Here is a 17,963-nt window from a genome sequence, read left to right as displayed (position 1 = left end):
AAATATCAAGGCAATCACTGCCTCTGCCCTGCCTCCAACCCCCAGAGCTAAGACAAACAGTTTTGCTAAAAGAATACCACTCTTATCATAAATTCTCATCTTTTTTTTTTCTTTCTCATGGCTCTGCCTTTATTTTCTCTGTACTTTTCTAATTCCAGAGTCTCCCCCTCCACCCTACTCCAGATATTCAATGGATTTTCTCAAGCCAAGTGGTAAGTGGACTTTTTGCAATGCAGACTACAGATAAAAGGGAAAACAATCCCTTTCTTAACTAAGGGAAACATCTCCAGCCTTTGTTATGCATTTTGCTTTTGGGCTGCTTGCCTCTATGCATCCTGCCACTTCTTGAAGACATATAATTAACATATAATTTATCTAAGACACCCTCTGCATAAAGTAGGATTTTAAAGCTTTGACAAGAAACTCTAGGAGGGATTGCACTGCAGCACAGGCCTGCATTGCTCGAATCAGCCAGGAAAATCATGGGACCCAGCTGGAAATGGCAGTGGTCCCGCACCCCTAGGTGAATTTTGTAGGGATTTGTGCTAGGAACCAGCACCTCATCTCCCTGATTCCTGGGAATCCAAATGAACCTTGATAAATGGACTTGTTAGAAATCTTTGTCTTTTTAAAGGAACTTAATCCCACCTTGTCAGGTTGAAAAAATTAGGAAAAGGGGTTGAAATGTTTTTTTTTCTTGTTCTTTTCTTATTTTTTAGCACAGCTTTGCATGCCTGTTGCTTGTAATTGAATGTCAGGGTGCCAGGGGAGAAGCCCGTTTGAGGCTGGCACCAGTTCTTTTGTGATTGCATAAACGCTTGGTTGGCAGTGAGCTTGCCGGGTGTGAGATAAATCAGTCTGGAAGAAGGAGGAGATGTGGGGAGAATCAGAAAGGGGAGCAGGTCAGGAAGGAGCAGCTCCTGGCTCCTCAAGAATTAGTGGATCTGGAGTGTTGGCTGGAGCACAGTGGTCTCTGTGATCATGTCCCATGGCCATAGCAGTCAGGAAGGGCATGGTGGTACATGGAGGCAAAGAAGACCAATACTAAGTTATTGTTTTGGTTTGTTTTGTTTGTTTGTTTTTGTTTTTTTTTTTTTTTTTTTTTTTTGCCAAAAGAACAGTTTGTTACACTGTTGTTAATCAGTTTTTTGGGACTAAAAGAAACCCCACCTTTGAGGTTGCTTTGGTACTGTGTGGGGTCCCACCTTGCATACTGTTCCTTTGGAGGCTGGACTGTTGTTTTTTCCCCCTCTGCACACTTTTAAAGAAACACTTATAAGTCCTTTTATGACTTGTGGAAATAGGCAAAGATGTTTAACTCAAAATTGGGTTACCGTCGCAGTGCCTCTCCAAGTGTGTGCTCGGAGCCACCCCGGCTTGCTCTGGCACAGCGAGCAGCTACAGACACTCTCCCGTTCCTTGGGAGGTCAGGAGAGCAGCTAAGGCTTTCACCTTTCAGATGAGACAGCAGCACGACGTAGGCAGAAGAAGGAGAGTGGACTCCAGTTGGGGGCAAAGTCCAGGTTTTTTCCAGAGCTCAAAAGAGATCCCAAACCCAGGGAAACCAGCCAGCTGAAGACACCCGATTTGGGGGTCTGCAGGGTGTTAAAAAGAGGGGAGTAAACCAGGGAGGGGTTTGCCTGCCTGCCAATGGGGATACAGGAGGGCGTGGGGACCAGGGAAACAGGCAGGTAGGGGGACCAATAAGAGCCACCCGAGGGAGGGGCCCTGGTGCCTGAACCTATCGCTTGATGCCCTTGGTAGAAGTTTCTAGAGGGAGGGGATGGACCATCGAGTGAAGGACAGGACACCGGGGAGGGGTTAAGGGAAGGATTCAGCCACTTTTGCGGAACAGGGGGAGGAGGTAGGGAGATTGACATTAACAAGAAGGGGGGAGGCAGCAGGGGCAGAACCATTATAACAGGGGAGAAACTGGGATAAACCAAAGTACAACTTAATGCAACTAAAACATATAAGAACACAATACAACAGGTCACGAAGCATGAACTATTTTGCCTCAGCTTGAAAAAGCCAGGAGATAAAGAGTCATGAATGAAAGAAGGATATCTGGAGTAGGTTCAACATCCTGAGCATGTGCTGGTATGCAGAATGGTTGCTCTGTAATAGACTTTGAGGATCTGCCAGGTTGCGAAATTTTGTGGGTTTGTGTGAGATTGGCATTATTTTGCCTGCATCCCTGCAGTGCTTCCCCAAAAGTTTCTATTTCTTCTGCCTTTATTGCTTTTCTTTCCACTCACCAATGATCCTGGCATGGGGTGTAAAGAGCTTCGGAGCTGCAGGAGAGAAGGTTTAAAGCTTGATTTTAGTTTCCTGCAAAGATGTTAGGATAAATCTGTTAGCAGGGTTTAAACATCCAATCTGCCTCTGCTAGGACCTCATTTTCAGTTAGCCCAGTGATATATTTATTAATCAGCAAGTGATGACATAAAGTAGCAAAACGTGTGTAAACAGAAAAGCTGCAGAACATGAATGTGCCATTTTGAAAGGAAAAGTTATTCCTATTGGCCAATAGGAAGTGATTAATGCTGCTTATCAGAAACACAGGAACAACTGGGTTACTCACCAAAAAAATCCTCCTTTTTTTCCTTTTTGAAAGAAAAATCTGTTTTACAGCTGAACTCTACTGGGCTGCAACAGGCTGAAGTGGAGCCTGGAAGTCTGTTGTTGCAGGTGGGTTTTCCAAGCTCAGGGTTTCTTGGCATTTCTTCTGGGGAGGGACCAAGAGTTTCCTGTCTCAGCCATTTTCTCCCCTGGGACCTTGGGGGGAGGATGGTCCCTCCATTTAGACTTGGGCAGCTGCATCTACTGATAGAGCTGGGAATATGCATTCAGCAAGAAACTTTTGCTTTTCCATCAAGTGTGATAGTGGCAACAAAAATATTTAAGTATTTAGTGCCATGTCTTGTGTTTGATATGGAGAGACAGACAGGAATACCAGGACCAATATGGGCTCTCAAAGTGGTCACCAGTGCCCATGATCATAGAATCACAGAATGGTTTGGGTTGGAAGGAACCTTTAAAGCTCATCCAGTCCAACCCCCCTGCCACGATCTGGGACATCTTCAACCTGACCAGGTTGCTCAGACCCCCATCCAACCTAACCTTTAATGTTTCCAGGCATGGGGCATCTACCACCTCTCTGGGCAACCTGTGCCAGTGTTTCACCACCCTCATTGTAAAAAATTTCTCTATTCTATGTAGTCTGAATCTCCCCTCTTTTAGATTAGAACCATTATGATGGGGATTCAACTGTTTTTTTTTGGAGGTGATGGAGGCTGATACAGGCTGTGTCACTGTCTGAAGGAAAGCAGGGGTGGACAAGAAGCTGGAAGTCTGCTTCAGGCAGTGAAATGCCACATCAGTTTGTACATTGGCAGACTAGATCTGGCAGAGTGGAAAGATCTGCCCTTGATGGCCAGGTTACCTGTGGGAAGGTTGGAGGTCCAGGCTGGCTTGCTCATTCATAGAATCCTAGAATGGTTTGGGTTGGAAGGGACCTTAAAGATCATCTAGTTTCAAGTCTCCTGCCATGAGCAGAGACACCTTTCACTAGGCTAGGTTGCTCAAAGCCCCATCCATCCTGGCCTTGAACACTTCCAGGGATGGGGAGGACATTCATCAAGGAGAGGACTTCCCCTCTTCTTTACATGGGACATTTGCAGGCATGGGTGACAGTGGTTTGCACGGGGCTAGTCTCACCCTGCAAGCCTGGAGGCATGTGGGCGTTCAGCATTCCTGATGTTCCTGCAGGAGCTGCTGCTTGCAGCTGTGTTGGAAGCAAGGTGGACAGCAGTGCCTCCACATAATTCAAGCAGGCATTTTGACCCATCATTAAGTGGGACAAGGGGCTGCAAGTTGCTGTGTCCATCATGCTCCTGGGTGGCTAGTCATGGTGGTGCTGGAGTATGAGAGTTCAGGAAACCCACTGAGACGTCATTGAAGAGCTGAATGCCTTCCTGTGGCCTTGAATTTCAGGGGAGCTGAAGGTTAGGCAGCTTCCTGGAGCTATTGGACATGTTGCAAAGTTATGCTGGTGGCCACCAGGATTAATTGTATGTCTCTGCAATGGTTTTATATTGTGAGAAATATTGCATTTCTAAAGCAACTTCAGAAGATAATTCATTGATGAGAAGAACTGGCTGTGGATGATGAGATACAAGAAGGGAACTGATAAGTCATGAAAGCACTTCACCCCGTTGCTAGGGTTATGCATTTTAATTTATGCATTTTAATTTGGGATAGGATTCTCTCCTGCCATCCTGTTTGATGTGCTAACAGGGGACCTGGTTGCATATGATCCCTAGAACAAGACAACATGGAAAGGAGAAATTATGTCCTCTATCCCACAGGGACTCTTCAGGGAGCTGTAGCTGGGGGCAGGAGCCCAGTGCAGAGCAGGGTGGTCCAGCCTGCATTCAGGAAGCATCTGTTGCCCAAGCAGTTGCAGCCATCCCAGGAGAGGGGCAGGGGGAATCTTCTGCCCGGAATATAAAGGGTTAAAAACCCAAAAAACAAAGGAAAAAACACCGACACAACTAACCACCCATATTTCTCATGACAAGACATCATATACAGTATTTTGCAAGTAAGTCCATTTCCTGTCTCCCCTATTGTTTTTGGTTTGATTAAGTATATCCTGTTAAACTGTATATTCCTGTTAGGGCTTTACTCTGATAAAATGAGGTTTTACAGACAGGAATTTCTTGTCCATTTGGATTTCAGGGATGAAATCTTGAAAAATTACTTTATCAGTAGGGAGAAAATTATCTTGATTCCTGGTGGTGGCCCTTGCTTTGAGATACAGCTGTGAGCAAAGTGATGTCATTAGGGAGCCCAAATTTGACAAAACCCGAAGTCTCTGGGAACTTGCTGAGGAGCAGAAGGTTTTGTGAACTTCACAGGCCTTCTCAGGTTTGTCCTTGAGCTTGTTCCACACATGGTAGTGACCAAAAAGTTGAAGTTTGCCTGCAGGACAAGGGGATTGGTGTTGGCTTCTGGCTGTTCTCATCTGGAGGAACAGGCTTGGGATGCCAAGTTCCAAATCTTGACCTCAACTACATTCATGCATCAGGAGGAACTTTTAATAGGGCTGGCAATCTTACTCTGCCCTTTGGTGGTGTATGGAGGAGTAAATCCAGTTGCCCACCTGCCTTAGGAGGTGACAGCAGGGTATAAAATTGACCAGCAACTGGTGGTGACAAAAATTGAGTGGAGAAATGCAAATGTAGACTGTTTGCTGCAAAAGTGCAGCAATGATACATTTCCTTTTTAGTTCCCATTTTGGTGAGTTACAGGTGTTGACTAAATTGGAAGTGTAAAACATTTCTATATTTAAGTATCTAATGCATTTAAACATTTTTGGGAGCTTGCTTGCATCAGAATGGCGACAACCTTGATCTTGTTACCCAGTGACTTGGGCGGAGAGGTGGCAGCCAGTCTGTAATTTTTGCCAGTCTATAGTCAGTGTTGGATGGTGAGGAAGCACAGTGTACAGACTTGACTGAGGCAACAAGTTAGGGTGGATGCTTCTTGATGAACTACAGTCTCTGCGCTGGACAGTTAGTAATTGTTTTTTGCTAAGCCCTTTGGAATGTGTGTTCTGCTCATGGCATTGCTGGGAACCTGCGAAGAACTGCTTATATACTGGAATTTTTTTTCTTTGCCTCTGTTCCATCAGATTGTCCAGATTCTGTGCCTTCCTCCACTGAAACAGGGAGAACTAATTGTCTAGCCTCTGGGAGGCTTTCAGGTAAGACATCTCTTTTTTTTCTTGATCTTGGATGTGTGTTGAGTTGACCAAGGGTCCCAACAGAAGGCGAAGTGATGCTGAGGAGTTTTGGGGATGTGCCTTGTTGAGAAAGGCACGCTTGAAGGGGAAATTAGGTTTTATTTCAGTAGCAGTCGCATACCTCTCATGCAGAGGATGTGCTGAAATCCCAGGTGAGGTTCTCCATCCCCGAAAGCCCATATTTCCTTTGAATTTCAGACTTACACCCCATTAATTTTTGGACCGAGGCAGGAAGAGGCCTGTTGGGGAAGGCTAAGTGATGTTGGCTGATGATTTGTTCAGATACATGGATTATGGGAGCAGGTGCAGTTGTGCCTTGCAGAAGGATTTGGTGTCAAGGTCTCTTTGACTTGGTGGTGGTGGCACCTCTTGTCTCTGGGATGAGAGCTGTGCTTGGGCTTTGCTCCTGGTAGGGTAACCAGTATCCTGCATCTGTGTGAGGCTCATGGTGCCTGGCAAGGAAAGGTGGCCCCATTTTTTGCAGAGGGCATTGCAGAAGGAGTTGGGCTCAATGATCCTTATGGATTTATTCCAACTTGAGATACTCTATGATTTTAATAATTTTTTCTGTTTGCCATTTCCTTTAGCCTCCAGGTGCTGTTATGGGATGGAGGTTTGGAGGGTGGTTTCCCCACCCTTCTTGGGCTTTACATTGGAGCAGACCTTTAACGGTCATCTAGTCCAACTCCCACCCCTTTTCCAAGGTGTGATGTCTTCAGCACCTCATCTTCCATCCTGGATGGGCCAAGTTGGTGGATGGGCTCTGTCTCTACCAGAATTAGAGTGTCTGAAACCATATACCTGTATGTACTGACTGATGTTTGAAGGTCCTTCTTTTTGTGCTGATGTCTCCTTGATTTATTTATTATTTTTATTCATTGCCCTGAAACAAATTTCAGAAATAGCTCGTTGGTGACTGCATGCACGCATCTGCCCCTGCCTCTCTTCAGGAATTGCATTTGGTGTGGATGTCTTTAAGTGAGTCTTGTTTGTTTTCATTTGAGTCTAATATATACCTTGTCTGTTATTTGAGAGAAGAGCATATTGTTTGCTCAAAGGCCCTAATGAGAATTAATCAAAAGAAGGGGGAGAGGGAACAGAGAAACTTGACACTATTTTTTTTTGATACAGAAGACTTTTGGGTTTTGAGGTTTTTTTGTTACTGTTATTGGAGCCTATAGCTTTAGGGAATTAAAAAAGAGACTATAAAAAGAAAAAAGACAAGAAGCAAAACAATACAATAAGGATGTTGTTAGATTTTTTTCCTTTTTTCTTCTGAAATACACTCATTGCAAAGGAGAGAGTTCAGTTCCACAGGATACCACATGAAATAAGCAAAAGAAGTACACACTTTTAAAAGGGGGTTTTCTATAAGGGTTAACCTATTGATAACATCTTGTCTGGCTGCTCTGCTTCCAAAGGGAAGGTGGGAAGTGAGGGCTTGGGCTGCCAGAAATAACATGGCTTGTTCTGGGTGCCTCCCAAAGGCCTCTGGAAAGGGAACCTCCAGCTCCTCGATAGAGCCTTCTCCCCAAAAGAAAGCACATTTGGCCCTGAAAATGCTTTTTAAGCTTATTCTATTTTTATAATTTCATTGTATTGCATTTTTTTTGGTCTTATGAAATGTTCATTTCCCACCAGGTCTGGAAACAGAACTCTTTGTGATCATTACCTGCTCTTTTTTCCTCTCCAAATGTAGTTGTAGCCATTTAATTTAATGAGGAGCTGATAGGAGAGTTGACTCATGAAGGAATACAGTTAGTTACTGAAGCCCTGAAACAAAGCTGAATGCTTCCACATGAAAGAGCATTTTCTTTTTAATTTGCTTTGATTTACTGACATCTCCCTTCTGCAAGCAGAAGTGCAGAGCTGAAAATTCCCAACCAGAGAGACCCAGTCAAGAAAGGAAAATAAATGCACTTTGCTGCAATACTCCAAAACTGACTTTCTCCTGCTTTTTTTTCTACCCCTTCCTGCATATTTTAGTTAGCAGAAAAATGTATTTGAAGAGGGCTTTAATGGGTTATTGGCAGGGTACGTGGCGAGTGCTTTGGCTTGGTCTTATCTAGTTTGGGAAGATGGGGATCCATAATGCCGGTTGGAGAATCCAGCATCCCTCATCCTCTCCAGACCAGGGCTATACACTCTTCTTGATGCTCCTTGATTAAAGGATGGCTCTATAAAAGCCAGAAAAAAAAGCCAATTTTGGTAGATTTGGAAATTGGAGTAGGTGGCTGAGGAAGAAGACATTATGGGCAATTGGTGGTAGTGGGTTCCTATAGCACCATAGGCTTTGACCACCAGTGATGGGCAGTGGATGCTGGTGTAGTAGCAATGTTCAAGGCCAGTAGACCTCTAATGTCTTGAAGCTGGAACGGCACAATTTAGTGAGGCAGATTGCTCTCAGCAATGAGAATTTGGGAATGCAGCCAGACTGGGTTTCACAGCCATTCTGTCAGGGAAACCACATGGTGGGGGGGTTTGAAAGAATGATGACAAGAGGAGCATTAAAAAGGGGATCAAAATGAGTGCCCTTGCATCTCTCCACAAAGTTCCTTTGATGATCAGGAGTCTGAGATCCAGCCACTACTGGGGTCTCAGTCTCTGGAGGCTGAAAGCAGTTTCATTGATGGATACCAGAGGCACTGGAGGATTTGGGAGGGGGAGCAGTGAGGCCAGGGGTATGTATGGGAAGTGTTTCTCCTTTGCAATAACTGATCTGAGCTGCTCTTTTCCTCCCCCTCCTATTTTCTGTTCTTCTTCCTGGCCCAGGAATGCAATATTGGATAGTCCTTCATGCTGTGCTGGTGTCCTCTTCTCATCCCACCTCTGCTGTCTCTTCCCCAGCCATCCCATTCTCCAGCTGATGTACCCCTTGCTCTCCCCGAGGCACTGGCTTCACTTATCCTTACCTTTATTTATTTTCATTGGTGGTCACTCTGTGGGTAGGTAAGGACTCCTCGCTCATGGTGTCTCCCACTGACATGGTTGTGCTCAGCCTAGATCCTTTCTATCCTCAATGTGGTTAAAAAAAAAAAGCAAAAATATCCCATTGTTGATAAAAATAAATTCTGTAAATGGGAGACAGAGGGGAGTTTTCCCTGTATTTTAAGCTGACTCATTCTTGGCAGATATCTTTGGTTCTAATTCTTCTTTCAAACAAGTAAAGTCATGCTTGGAGACCCTGGATGTGGCTGGCCTGTGGTCTGGAGACATTGGATTAGTCAGAGCTGAATTCCCATATGACCCGTGGAGAAAGTTCTGTTGCAAGGGTAGAAGTGAACTGATGGTGCTTGATTGTGTCAATGCTGGCTCTCCATGCTATGATCTTCACTCAGCCCTGGACATCTTCCTCTTGACCCATGCATTGCGTGAGACTGATGGAAGGTTATGGTGCTCATGGTGGGTGAGAAGATGTCTCTCTTGCAGGATAAATGGATGATGCTGGATCTGCTGGCAAAGTGAAGCTCTTCAAGAAGCCCAGAACTGGCCATCACAGAGGGAAAGCAAGATGACTGGCTTATGTCCTCACCTCCTCCATTTAAGGGGTTATTCATAAAATACCAAACCTGGAAGTTTACCAAGATTTCAGCCCAATCCTGTTGACTTTTCCTGACTCTGGAACTGCCCCAGGGTCTCCTGGAGCCAGTGGATGTTGAGTGACAGTTCTTGGTGGATGCTGGACCAAGTAAGGCTTTGCAAGGCTCGACCATGGGAGACCCATGGGGCTCTTCTGCAGCAAGCCCAGCCTCAGTTTCTCCCTCCCAACTCCTCTGAAACAAAAAGACAGGAAAAGACCTCTGGAGTCTGAAGAAGCATCAGCATCACTCCCTTCTCTGGTTCTTCTGGTGGTGGGACCTCATCAGGTTTAAGGGACCACTTGGCTGAATGATATTTCATTTCAAAATTGCAAACAGGTCAGAAATGTTTCACTATGGCTCTGATCCCTGCTGGTATCTGCTCACTAGGGAAGAAGCACCTTGCCCAAATCCAGAGCTATTTGTGCTCCAAAGTGGCTCCTCATTACATATCCCCATGTAAACAGGATCATCCCATGCAGTTTCTCTGGCAGAGTTCTGCCTGTGTTTTCCCATTTCCCCTCTTTCCACCTCCCTTTTGTATGGAGTTTATAACCACCTGTGAAGTTCCTTTTTTTACAAATTGGCATTCTATTATAATCTGAAATTGACATCTTCCTGTGGAACTAGGATTCCATATTTGTCCCAAGGATAAACAATTGCTGGGGATTTTTTTTTTAAGTCATTTATTAGTTTATTTTTGAGCATGCATACTTTTCTACTTTTTTTTGTTTTGTTTTGTTTTGGATTTTTTTGTTTGTTTTGTTTTGAGCATCACAGGGCATTGCATCCTTTCCTTCCCAGCTTCATTGGAGAGATAACCTCTCCTCCCTGCTTACCTAAAAACCCACCATCCCGTCTTGGAAAGGACAGTTATCAGGGATTAGACTAGGAACCTCTCAACTTGCCTTGCACATCATCTGACTGTGGCTGACAGGGAGGAGGGAGCCAGGAGCTTGGCACCAACCCTGGGACTTTTGGCTTGGTAACCCTCTCTGGCTCCTTCAGCCTTGTGAGGTTTTTTTAAGGAGGTTCTCACCCTGCAGTGACCCCCCCAGGAACACCCTGGGATAACCCCTGTGCTGCTGTGGGGATGCTGAGGTTATCCTCCTGCCAGCTCTGGGCTCTTCGCCAATTAAAATTCCCCCAAAGCAAATAGGACCCATTTAATAATTACTTTTTAAATGCTTTAGGACCTTATGAACCTTTCCTAGATACTCCTCTATGATGGGTTTTAAACAGAAATTATGTCAGAGGTGGTGCCCCCCATTAAATGCTGGGTATTTCAATCCATCCCTGTATAGCTCCATTAAATCCATTTTTCTGGATGCTGATAGATTTTCCCAACCAAATGGTCCTTTGAGAGCAGCTGACAATAAAATGCAGAAGACCCTACCACCAGCAAGTCCTTCATGATGGGGACCACTCATGTTTTATCCTGCAACCTGACACTTTTTGGGGAGGAATGAGGATAAAAAGGTGAATTTTGGAGGTTAGGTGTCAATTCAGACCATGCTCTGCTTGCAAAAGCTGTCCCCATGAACATTGGCAACTAGATCATTGGGGACATTTAAAACTCGATGGGACAAAAACACTTGTAGAGAAGCAGCCCCAGGCTGGCAGGGATGTGGGCTGTATCGTTTCCATCTCCACTGTCTGCCAGTGGATATTACTTACCCTAGAGGAACCAGTGCCACTAACCACATGCATTTCCCTGCTGCTGGCATGGGAAATGTCTATTTTGAACTGCAGCAGCCAAGATCATAAACCTCCATGCTGACTTTAAAAAAGATACACCCCATTTTCGAGTGCACATGGAATAAATGGTGTGTAAGGACTCCCTCCTCAGCCCCAATCAGGTGCTTTAGGAGGGTGATGGGCTGGGCAACGGGTAGGTGCCAGGTCCTTCTGCCACCCCCTGCCTGGCCACTTGCCTACTGTCACAAAGGAGCTTCCTTTCCAGTTTATTTTCAGCACTGAGATATTAACTGCTGAGGCATAGTCTCTGTTCTAACCACCCTCACTTTTTTGCCTAAATTGCTTTGTTTTCACCCCCCATCAGCGTGCTGAGCCTGTTGGCTTGGCTTTGATGCTGCCGGGGTACTGGCTGAGTCACAGTTGCTGCTGAGGAAGAGGAAGGTACAGAGGAGACAGTGGCCTGATCCTGCATGGGGCTAAGGTCAAGGAAGGGAAGGAGCGCAGCAGCTCCCAGGATTTCTATTCACTTGCTTTGGATTATTCACTTTGTTCTGTTTGATTTTTATTCTTTTAACTTCTTTTAATAAAAGCAACATCTTGGATGTTGCCAGCTGCCTCTTTTTCTGCATTTTATTTTATTTTACTTTATTTTATTTATTTTTAAATTTTATTTTCCTTTTTTTTTTTTTTTTTTTTCATTTCTTCTCCTCTTTCTCCTCATCCTCCTTCTAATGCCAGAAAAGAGCTTTTCTGGGAAAGCATTGCAGGAATTTTCCATTCTCATCCAGGGAAGAGTGGAGGCTCACATCCCCTGTACACAGACCTGCTGTGGCAGCCACCCCTGGGGGGGGTCTTTGTTGATGGACTCAAGTTGTGTTTTGCGGAAAAAAGAAGAAACCTCACAACTTCATAAAAGTTGTAAAGCCCGGTATGCTTTTATTACAACACGCGCCGGACGCAAGTCCCTCAACAAGGACGCAAGTCCCTCAACAAGGCATGCGTACCTCTGAAGACCTCGGGTCTTCTTTTATCCCCCTTCCAAATGCATATGCATACAGTTTCACAATAAGTTCATACATATTCATTCCGCGTGACATTTAGCACCAGTTCTTCTTTATCAAAGGAATTTCTAAGTCGGGGGCAAATCGACCTTGTGGTCTTTTCTGTTTTTCTTTCTCTGTCTCCTTGCTGTCTCGGCATGCGAGCTTTTCCTTCAGCTTTGGCCTCACAGACTTTTCACCTTTCTTAGACACTTCACCTAATTCAGAATGGATCTTTACTCTGTCTCAGTTGTTGGGTCCAAAATTTTTTTTCCAGGGGATTTTGTGCTGTTAGGGATGTGACATGGTGCTTGCTAATAGACAGTCTTTCTCTCCCCTTTCTTTTTTCTTTTCTCTTTATTTTCCCTGTGTTTTTTCCCTTCCTCTTTTGGGTAGTCATTTAAATGCCTGATGATAACTTTCACCCTATTAATTAACAGGAAACATTGGGACAAGACAGAAAATTGCATCAGTCTTTTAGGAGAAAAGAGACAAGAAAAAGAAAATACAAGAAAATATAGTTATTAGTGAAAGAAAGTGCTGGGGGAGGAGGAGAAAGAAAAGGAGGAAAAATATATCCTATAGGCCTTGCTTTTCCAAGGGAGTCTGTTCCAGCACTTGATTTTATTTTTATTATGCCAGAAAAATATTTGACTAGCTGGATCACCTTTGCTTGAGTGTGAACTCGAGCTTCCCAAGGATTTTTTTTTTCTCATGCTTTTTCTCAGCTTTCTTTCCTAAACTGTGAGGCTTAGGAAGCTCTTGCCTGGGAGACTAATTTTGGTTTGGCTGCTCAACCCTTCAAATTGGTCCACACACAGTATCATTATCTTGGTTTTAACTTGCAAGGAGGAAAAACCTCCCACCCTGTAAGAGCTGTCTCAGTCCTTTTCTACCCTTTTAACCTCTGTATAAAAAACTTCCTGGCTTCAGCTCCCCAGTTGGCTTGTGCTGACAATGCCAAAGCACTGTAGGGTGGTTGCAAGAGGTCCTGATAATGCTCTCACTGATGCTCCTCCATGTGCAATGGCGAGTACCGGGCTCTGTGGTGCTTCCTCAACCTCCCTTGGGGATGAAGTAAAATGCCCAGTGGGCTTTTGGTGATGCTTCTCCATGTGCAATGGTGAATACCCGTCTCTGTGCCCCATCCTTGGGGATGAAGTAAGATGCCTGGTGGAGTGCTGGGATTTGGTGAGCTATCTTTGAGGTAAAGTTCTGGCTCCCATGGGCTTTCCTGTTTTTTCCCTGAATTCCTGAGCAGGTGGAAAGGCAAATATTGCTATTAAATGAATAATTCAGAAGCACTTGGGCTGTTAAGCCTTGTTGCAAATATGTACCTATATGTGTACATAATGAATGAGACTATGGATAGTTATATATTCAGCAAAATTTATTCAGCCTATATATATATCTAAATATATTCTATATATATAATTATATATAATATATAGGTATATTCAATATATAATGAATATATAATATATATTTTATATAGGTTGAATATATTAAATATATTCACTGTATATTGAAAATATTTTATATTTTTATAGAATTCTATATAATACATATAAAGGTTGAATAGATTTTGTTTGTAGAGCTGCCAAATCTGCATCAATAAGAGTTTGCTTTGTGTTGGAGAAACTCAGGTGTTGGGAAGGTGGTAGAAGTTCAAACATCCTTCAGTTTTACAACCTGTGAAGTTGGCTCTGGATGTAATGATTTTAAGTGATGGAAAGCAATGGGTTGAATTTATGGATACTAAAAATTGCTGGGGATCACTGCCAGTGATGCAAAGTAATACAAGAGGGGTTGTATGTCTGCATGTTGGTGTACAAGGTGAGATTTTGAGTAGAAAAGCAGGGGAAATGACAAAATAGTTGAGAAATTAAACCATAAGATGAGATCCTACTTGCCCACACAGGACAGCTGCCAATGACCCTGTAGCTGGGCTCTGGCAGTACCTTCCCAGGCAAAGCAGACAGAGTAAATAACTCCATAAAATCATCCTTTGAGTGGGAATAAAATAACAGGAGTTTTATTTGGAAAAAGACTTGGGACCCTGAAGTTACATCACTGTGTTTGAACTGATGAATTAATTTTCTTTGTAAGCCAGGCTGAGACTTTTTAGCTCATGATAAAGGAACAAACCCATAAGTCATACAGAGTGACCTGTAGTTTTCCTGTTCTTTGTCACAGCCAAGCATAGAAAATGTATCCTGGGTGTCAAGAGCATGAAGCTTTGGCTTGCCTGAGATGTTGCACTAAGGTTATTTTCTGGAGCAGCCAGTGTGATTGGTGCTGGGTTTGCTGAAGGGTGGTGCTGAGCCACAGATCCCCTGGGGCTTTGTCCCTGCAGGATGATGTTGCTGGATGTTGGTGACACCCCAAATTACCTGATCTTTGCCCCCATGTGTCCTGGTTTACGGCAAATTTGGGGGAAAACCTCCAAAAGGGGGCCCCTCCAGAAAGCAAACCCACACGGCCCCTCCCCCCAACCAATTCAGGAAGGATTCCTCAGAGAGAAGTGGAAAGAACCTGTTTATTTAACAGGCAAAGCACCCCCCAGCACACAAAATGAACAATACCGGATGACAACACTCACCGCTCTGAAAAAGATGACAAATTCAGAAAGTCTCTCTTGGGACTGGTCATTCTGTTATCAGTCCCTCCAGTGCTAGGGGCAGCTGCTGCAGGCCACAAGGTGCAAACTTGGTGTTTCCCAGGTCCCAATCCGGAGCAGGTTTGAGTAGTCCCAAAAAAGGGAAAGGAAAAACAGTCCAAGAAAAAATTTGGGCTGCTTAGCTAAACTAACTAACGAGCAGAAGCAAAAAGCAAGAGCAAAGCAGGAGCAAAGCAAAAAGCCAAGCAAAAAGCAAAAGCAGCACTATGTACTGCCCCGTCTGTGTGTCCCACCAGCTGTGGGGGAGCGGGCTAATAACAAAACCAAAAGAAAACATTTGGTCTTCACAGCCAGTCTTGAAGGTACAGTACATAATATCCAGAACAAACAGAACATACAGATGGGGATACAAGCATCATAATGTCACCCTAGGACACCATGGGAGGATGCTGCTTGGTCTCAGTGGTGCCACCCTGGCTGGCAGTGGCACAGTCCATGTCTGGGTCACACCTCAGCTGCTGCACCCAAAAGTGGGGTGGGATGAGCCACAAAGAGCTTTTTGGGTTGTTTTTTTTCTTTCTTAATCTGTGTGCTGCCCACCTGCCCTGATTTATAGTCCAGGGCAAACCTCTGCCAGCCTCCATCTGCAAAAAGAGGGTGCCAGCTCTGACGGAGCATCAGGAGGGTTAATTAGTTAATGAATGTAATATTCTCTATAATTGCTACATGTTATTAATCCAGAGCAAAGTGAGAGGCAAGGGGAGGGATGTGTGCATGGTCAAGCTTGTGAACTCCATCCAAACACTGTCCATTCTGTCTGTCCATCCCTTGCTTTCTCCCTACCTGGGTAGGGGCTGATGCTGTTTGTCCATTGGTCCATCCCTGGGTAGCAACCCTGTCTGTACACCAGCGTGCTTCACTGCCTGATTTTAGGAATAGGTGTGATTAGATTATAAAGTCAAACTTTTTCAGTCTGCATGCTTTCTCCAGTCTGGCACTGGGTGGTTTTTTTCCCCTAAGTAGGCCCTGGCCCCACATCGACAGGGTATTAGGTTGTAAAGAAAGCCAGGAGGAATGAAGGGAAGGAAGGAGGGAGGGAGAAGGGGGTGGCAGGGAGACCTTTTCATCAGATTCATGACTGGAATTTATCGGCAGGAATGCAGTAAATGCTCCAAATGCCAGCCCAGCTAAACAGCTTTCATAATTGTTATGGATCAGGGCACAACAAGCATGAGAAGGACTTTTGTTCCAACCCTGCTTTTACCATGTGTTTACATCCCTTAGAGGGATACTGCTCACAGGGAGCAGCATGGGGGAGGCGGGCTTTTTTTGGTGTGGGAGGGAAGCATGTTTTTATGTCTGTTTTCAGTCTTTGCGAAGAATTCTTGGTTGGTGTACTGAGCAGAGAGATTTTTTTTTGTATTGAAATGAGACTGGCAGTAATGCCATGTGTGTTGCATGGAATGCATTTGGGGGGATATCCTAACACACATCTGTGTATTAGGTATCAGTTTGTATTGTGGTTTAAAACCCAGTGGGAAAATCAAACCCACTCAAGCTGCCCTTTTTCCCCTGCCCCTCTTCTGATAGTGGAGGAAACACTAGAAGAGATTATACGATGGAATCGCAATTTACTGAAAAATCGTAATAACAACAAAAATATTAATAAAAGAGTGTGCAAAAGAAAGAGTCTTTTACCCACAAAAGGGTATTCACCACTGAACAAACAAAAACGCTTCTCGAAGACAGTGCCCGGCATGGTTTCCCAGACAAAGGCAAAATGGCGACTGGCCCTCTGCTGAGCCATGTGGTGTATGGGAAGACAAAATGTTGGGTAGGCTTGCTGCTGAGCTTTCTTACCCTAGCCAAAAACAATGGAAAAAACAGGGACAAGACAAAACCTGGTGGGACATGACAGGGCTCTGAAACAGGTCAGGGGACCATTCTCCTGTGCCTGACTTTGCTGGAGCAGGACTGGAGTGCTTGGTGGTTCTGTCTGTGGCTTGGGTTCTGGCTGCAGCTATGGCAGCTGCTGCAGCTTGAAGTCCACATGGCTTGGCTGGGCTCCACTCCATGCTGCTGCTGCTCGCTCCCTTTTCTTTTTCTAGGAGCAGCATCTTAGGCTCACCAGTGCTGTCTTTCAACACCAAACCAGAAAAAACGTGGCTTGGAGAAACAGGAAAGGGACTGCCGGTAGCAGAGAGGGACTAGGTATGCTGGGCTGACCCCAAAACCTGAAAACCCCTCCCTTGAGCCCAAAAAAAGATGACTACCCTTCTGCCCTGGCTTTCTCCTGCTGAAACCATGCTGCCACCATGATGTGGGCAGTATGGAATCAAACAGTGTTAGAAACTTCACCCCTTTTCTCTATAACCATGACAGTTTGGATATCTTAGACTGCTCTGCTTCGGTTTTTATTAAGGTCTTTACAAGGTTTTTAACTTGCCACCCACACAGTCATATGTTGTCTGTGGAGAGCTGTGGCTTTCCTAGGGACTATATCCCTGCCCTCCCGAGGGCATCACTGGGTAATAGGCAACCTTGTGACAGTGGAGCTTTATTTTTAATTTCAAAAGCTTTTTAAGGTCTTCATCCTCTAAACCCAAGCTTGGTGTCTGTGTTGAGGGGGGCTGTGACCCCAGGGTTGGCATGGCCCAGTGGCTTCTTGTGGCTTCAACATCAAAATAGGATTTTTGGGGATTTTCCACATAGATCTGCATGCCCTTGCGCCTATTGGGGTGGTCCAGGAATCTTAAAAACCCCTGTGGATGTTAGCAGCAACCTTCTGGAAGGGTGTTCCCTCTTGAAGCATCCCCTTATCCCAACTGACTGCCATGTTGAGGTTTGGGGAAGGGATTCCTATCCTACTGCTTTTTTGAAACAAGGGAAAAGTTTTCCCACACCTTTGAGGGGAATAGAAGGAGATGCAGATAAAGAAGGTTCTTTAAATGAAAACTTAAAAAATAATTAGACTGACTGTATACTAAACAACAGCAAAGAAGCCCATTTACTGTAAATATTATGAGTGGATTTGGCAGGCTACTTTACCCCCACCCTTCCTCTAAGGCTTTCCTCTGGGCTGAGTCAAAATTTGTCCTTCAGACAGCATGGTACTCTATAATTTGCATAACTGATGAGGCCCAAAGCCTGGTATGGAGGAAACTGGAGTCAGCTGGCTCCTCTCTAACTGCTGGACACAGGCAGACAGGCATTTTTGG

General features: G+C 44.7%; 1 protein-coding gene across 1 annotated transcript in view; it reads left to right on the top strand.

Annotated features, from left to right (window-relative positions):
• Nucleotides 1-17,963, top strand: part of LOC131095397 (mothers against decapentaplegic homolog 7-like) — a 68,890-nt gene that overhangs the window by 33,355 nt on the left and 17,572 nt on the right. Inside the window, exons 5-7 of the mRNA XM_058043089.1 lie at nt 159-212; nt 2,435-2,437; nt 5,699-5,770. Of these exons, the coding sequence (XP_057899072.1) occupies nt 159-212; nt 2,435-2,437; nt 5,699-5,770 (129 nt within the window). The remainder of the gene's footprint in view (nt 1-158; nt 213-2,434; nt 2,438-5,698; nt 5,771-17,963) is intronic.

This window comes from Melospiza georgiana, chromosome W, assembly GCF_028018845.1.
Source record: "Melospiza georgiana isolate bMelGeo1 chromosome W, bMelGeo1.pri, whole genome shotgun sequence".
Classification (NCBI taxonomy): domain Eukaryota; kingdom Metazoa; phylum Chordata; class Aves; order Passeriformes; family Passerellidae; genus Melospiza; species Melospiza georgiana.
This window is presented reverse-complemented; position numbering and strand designations above follow the sequence as displayed.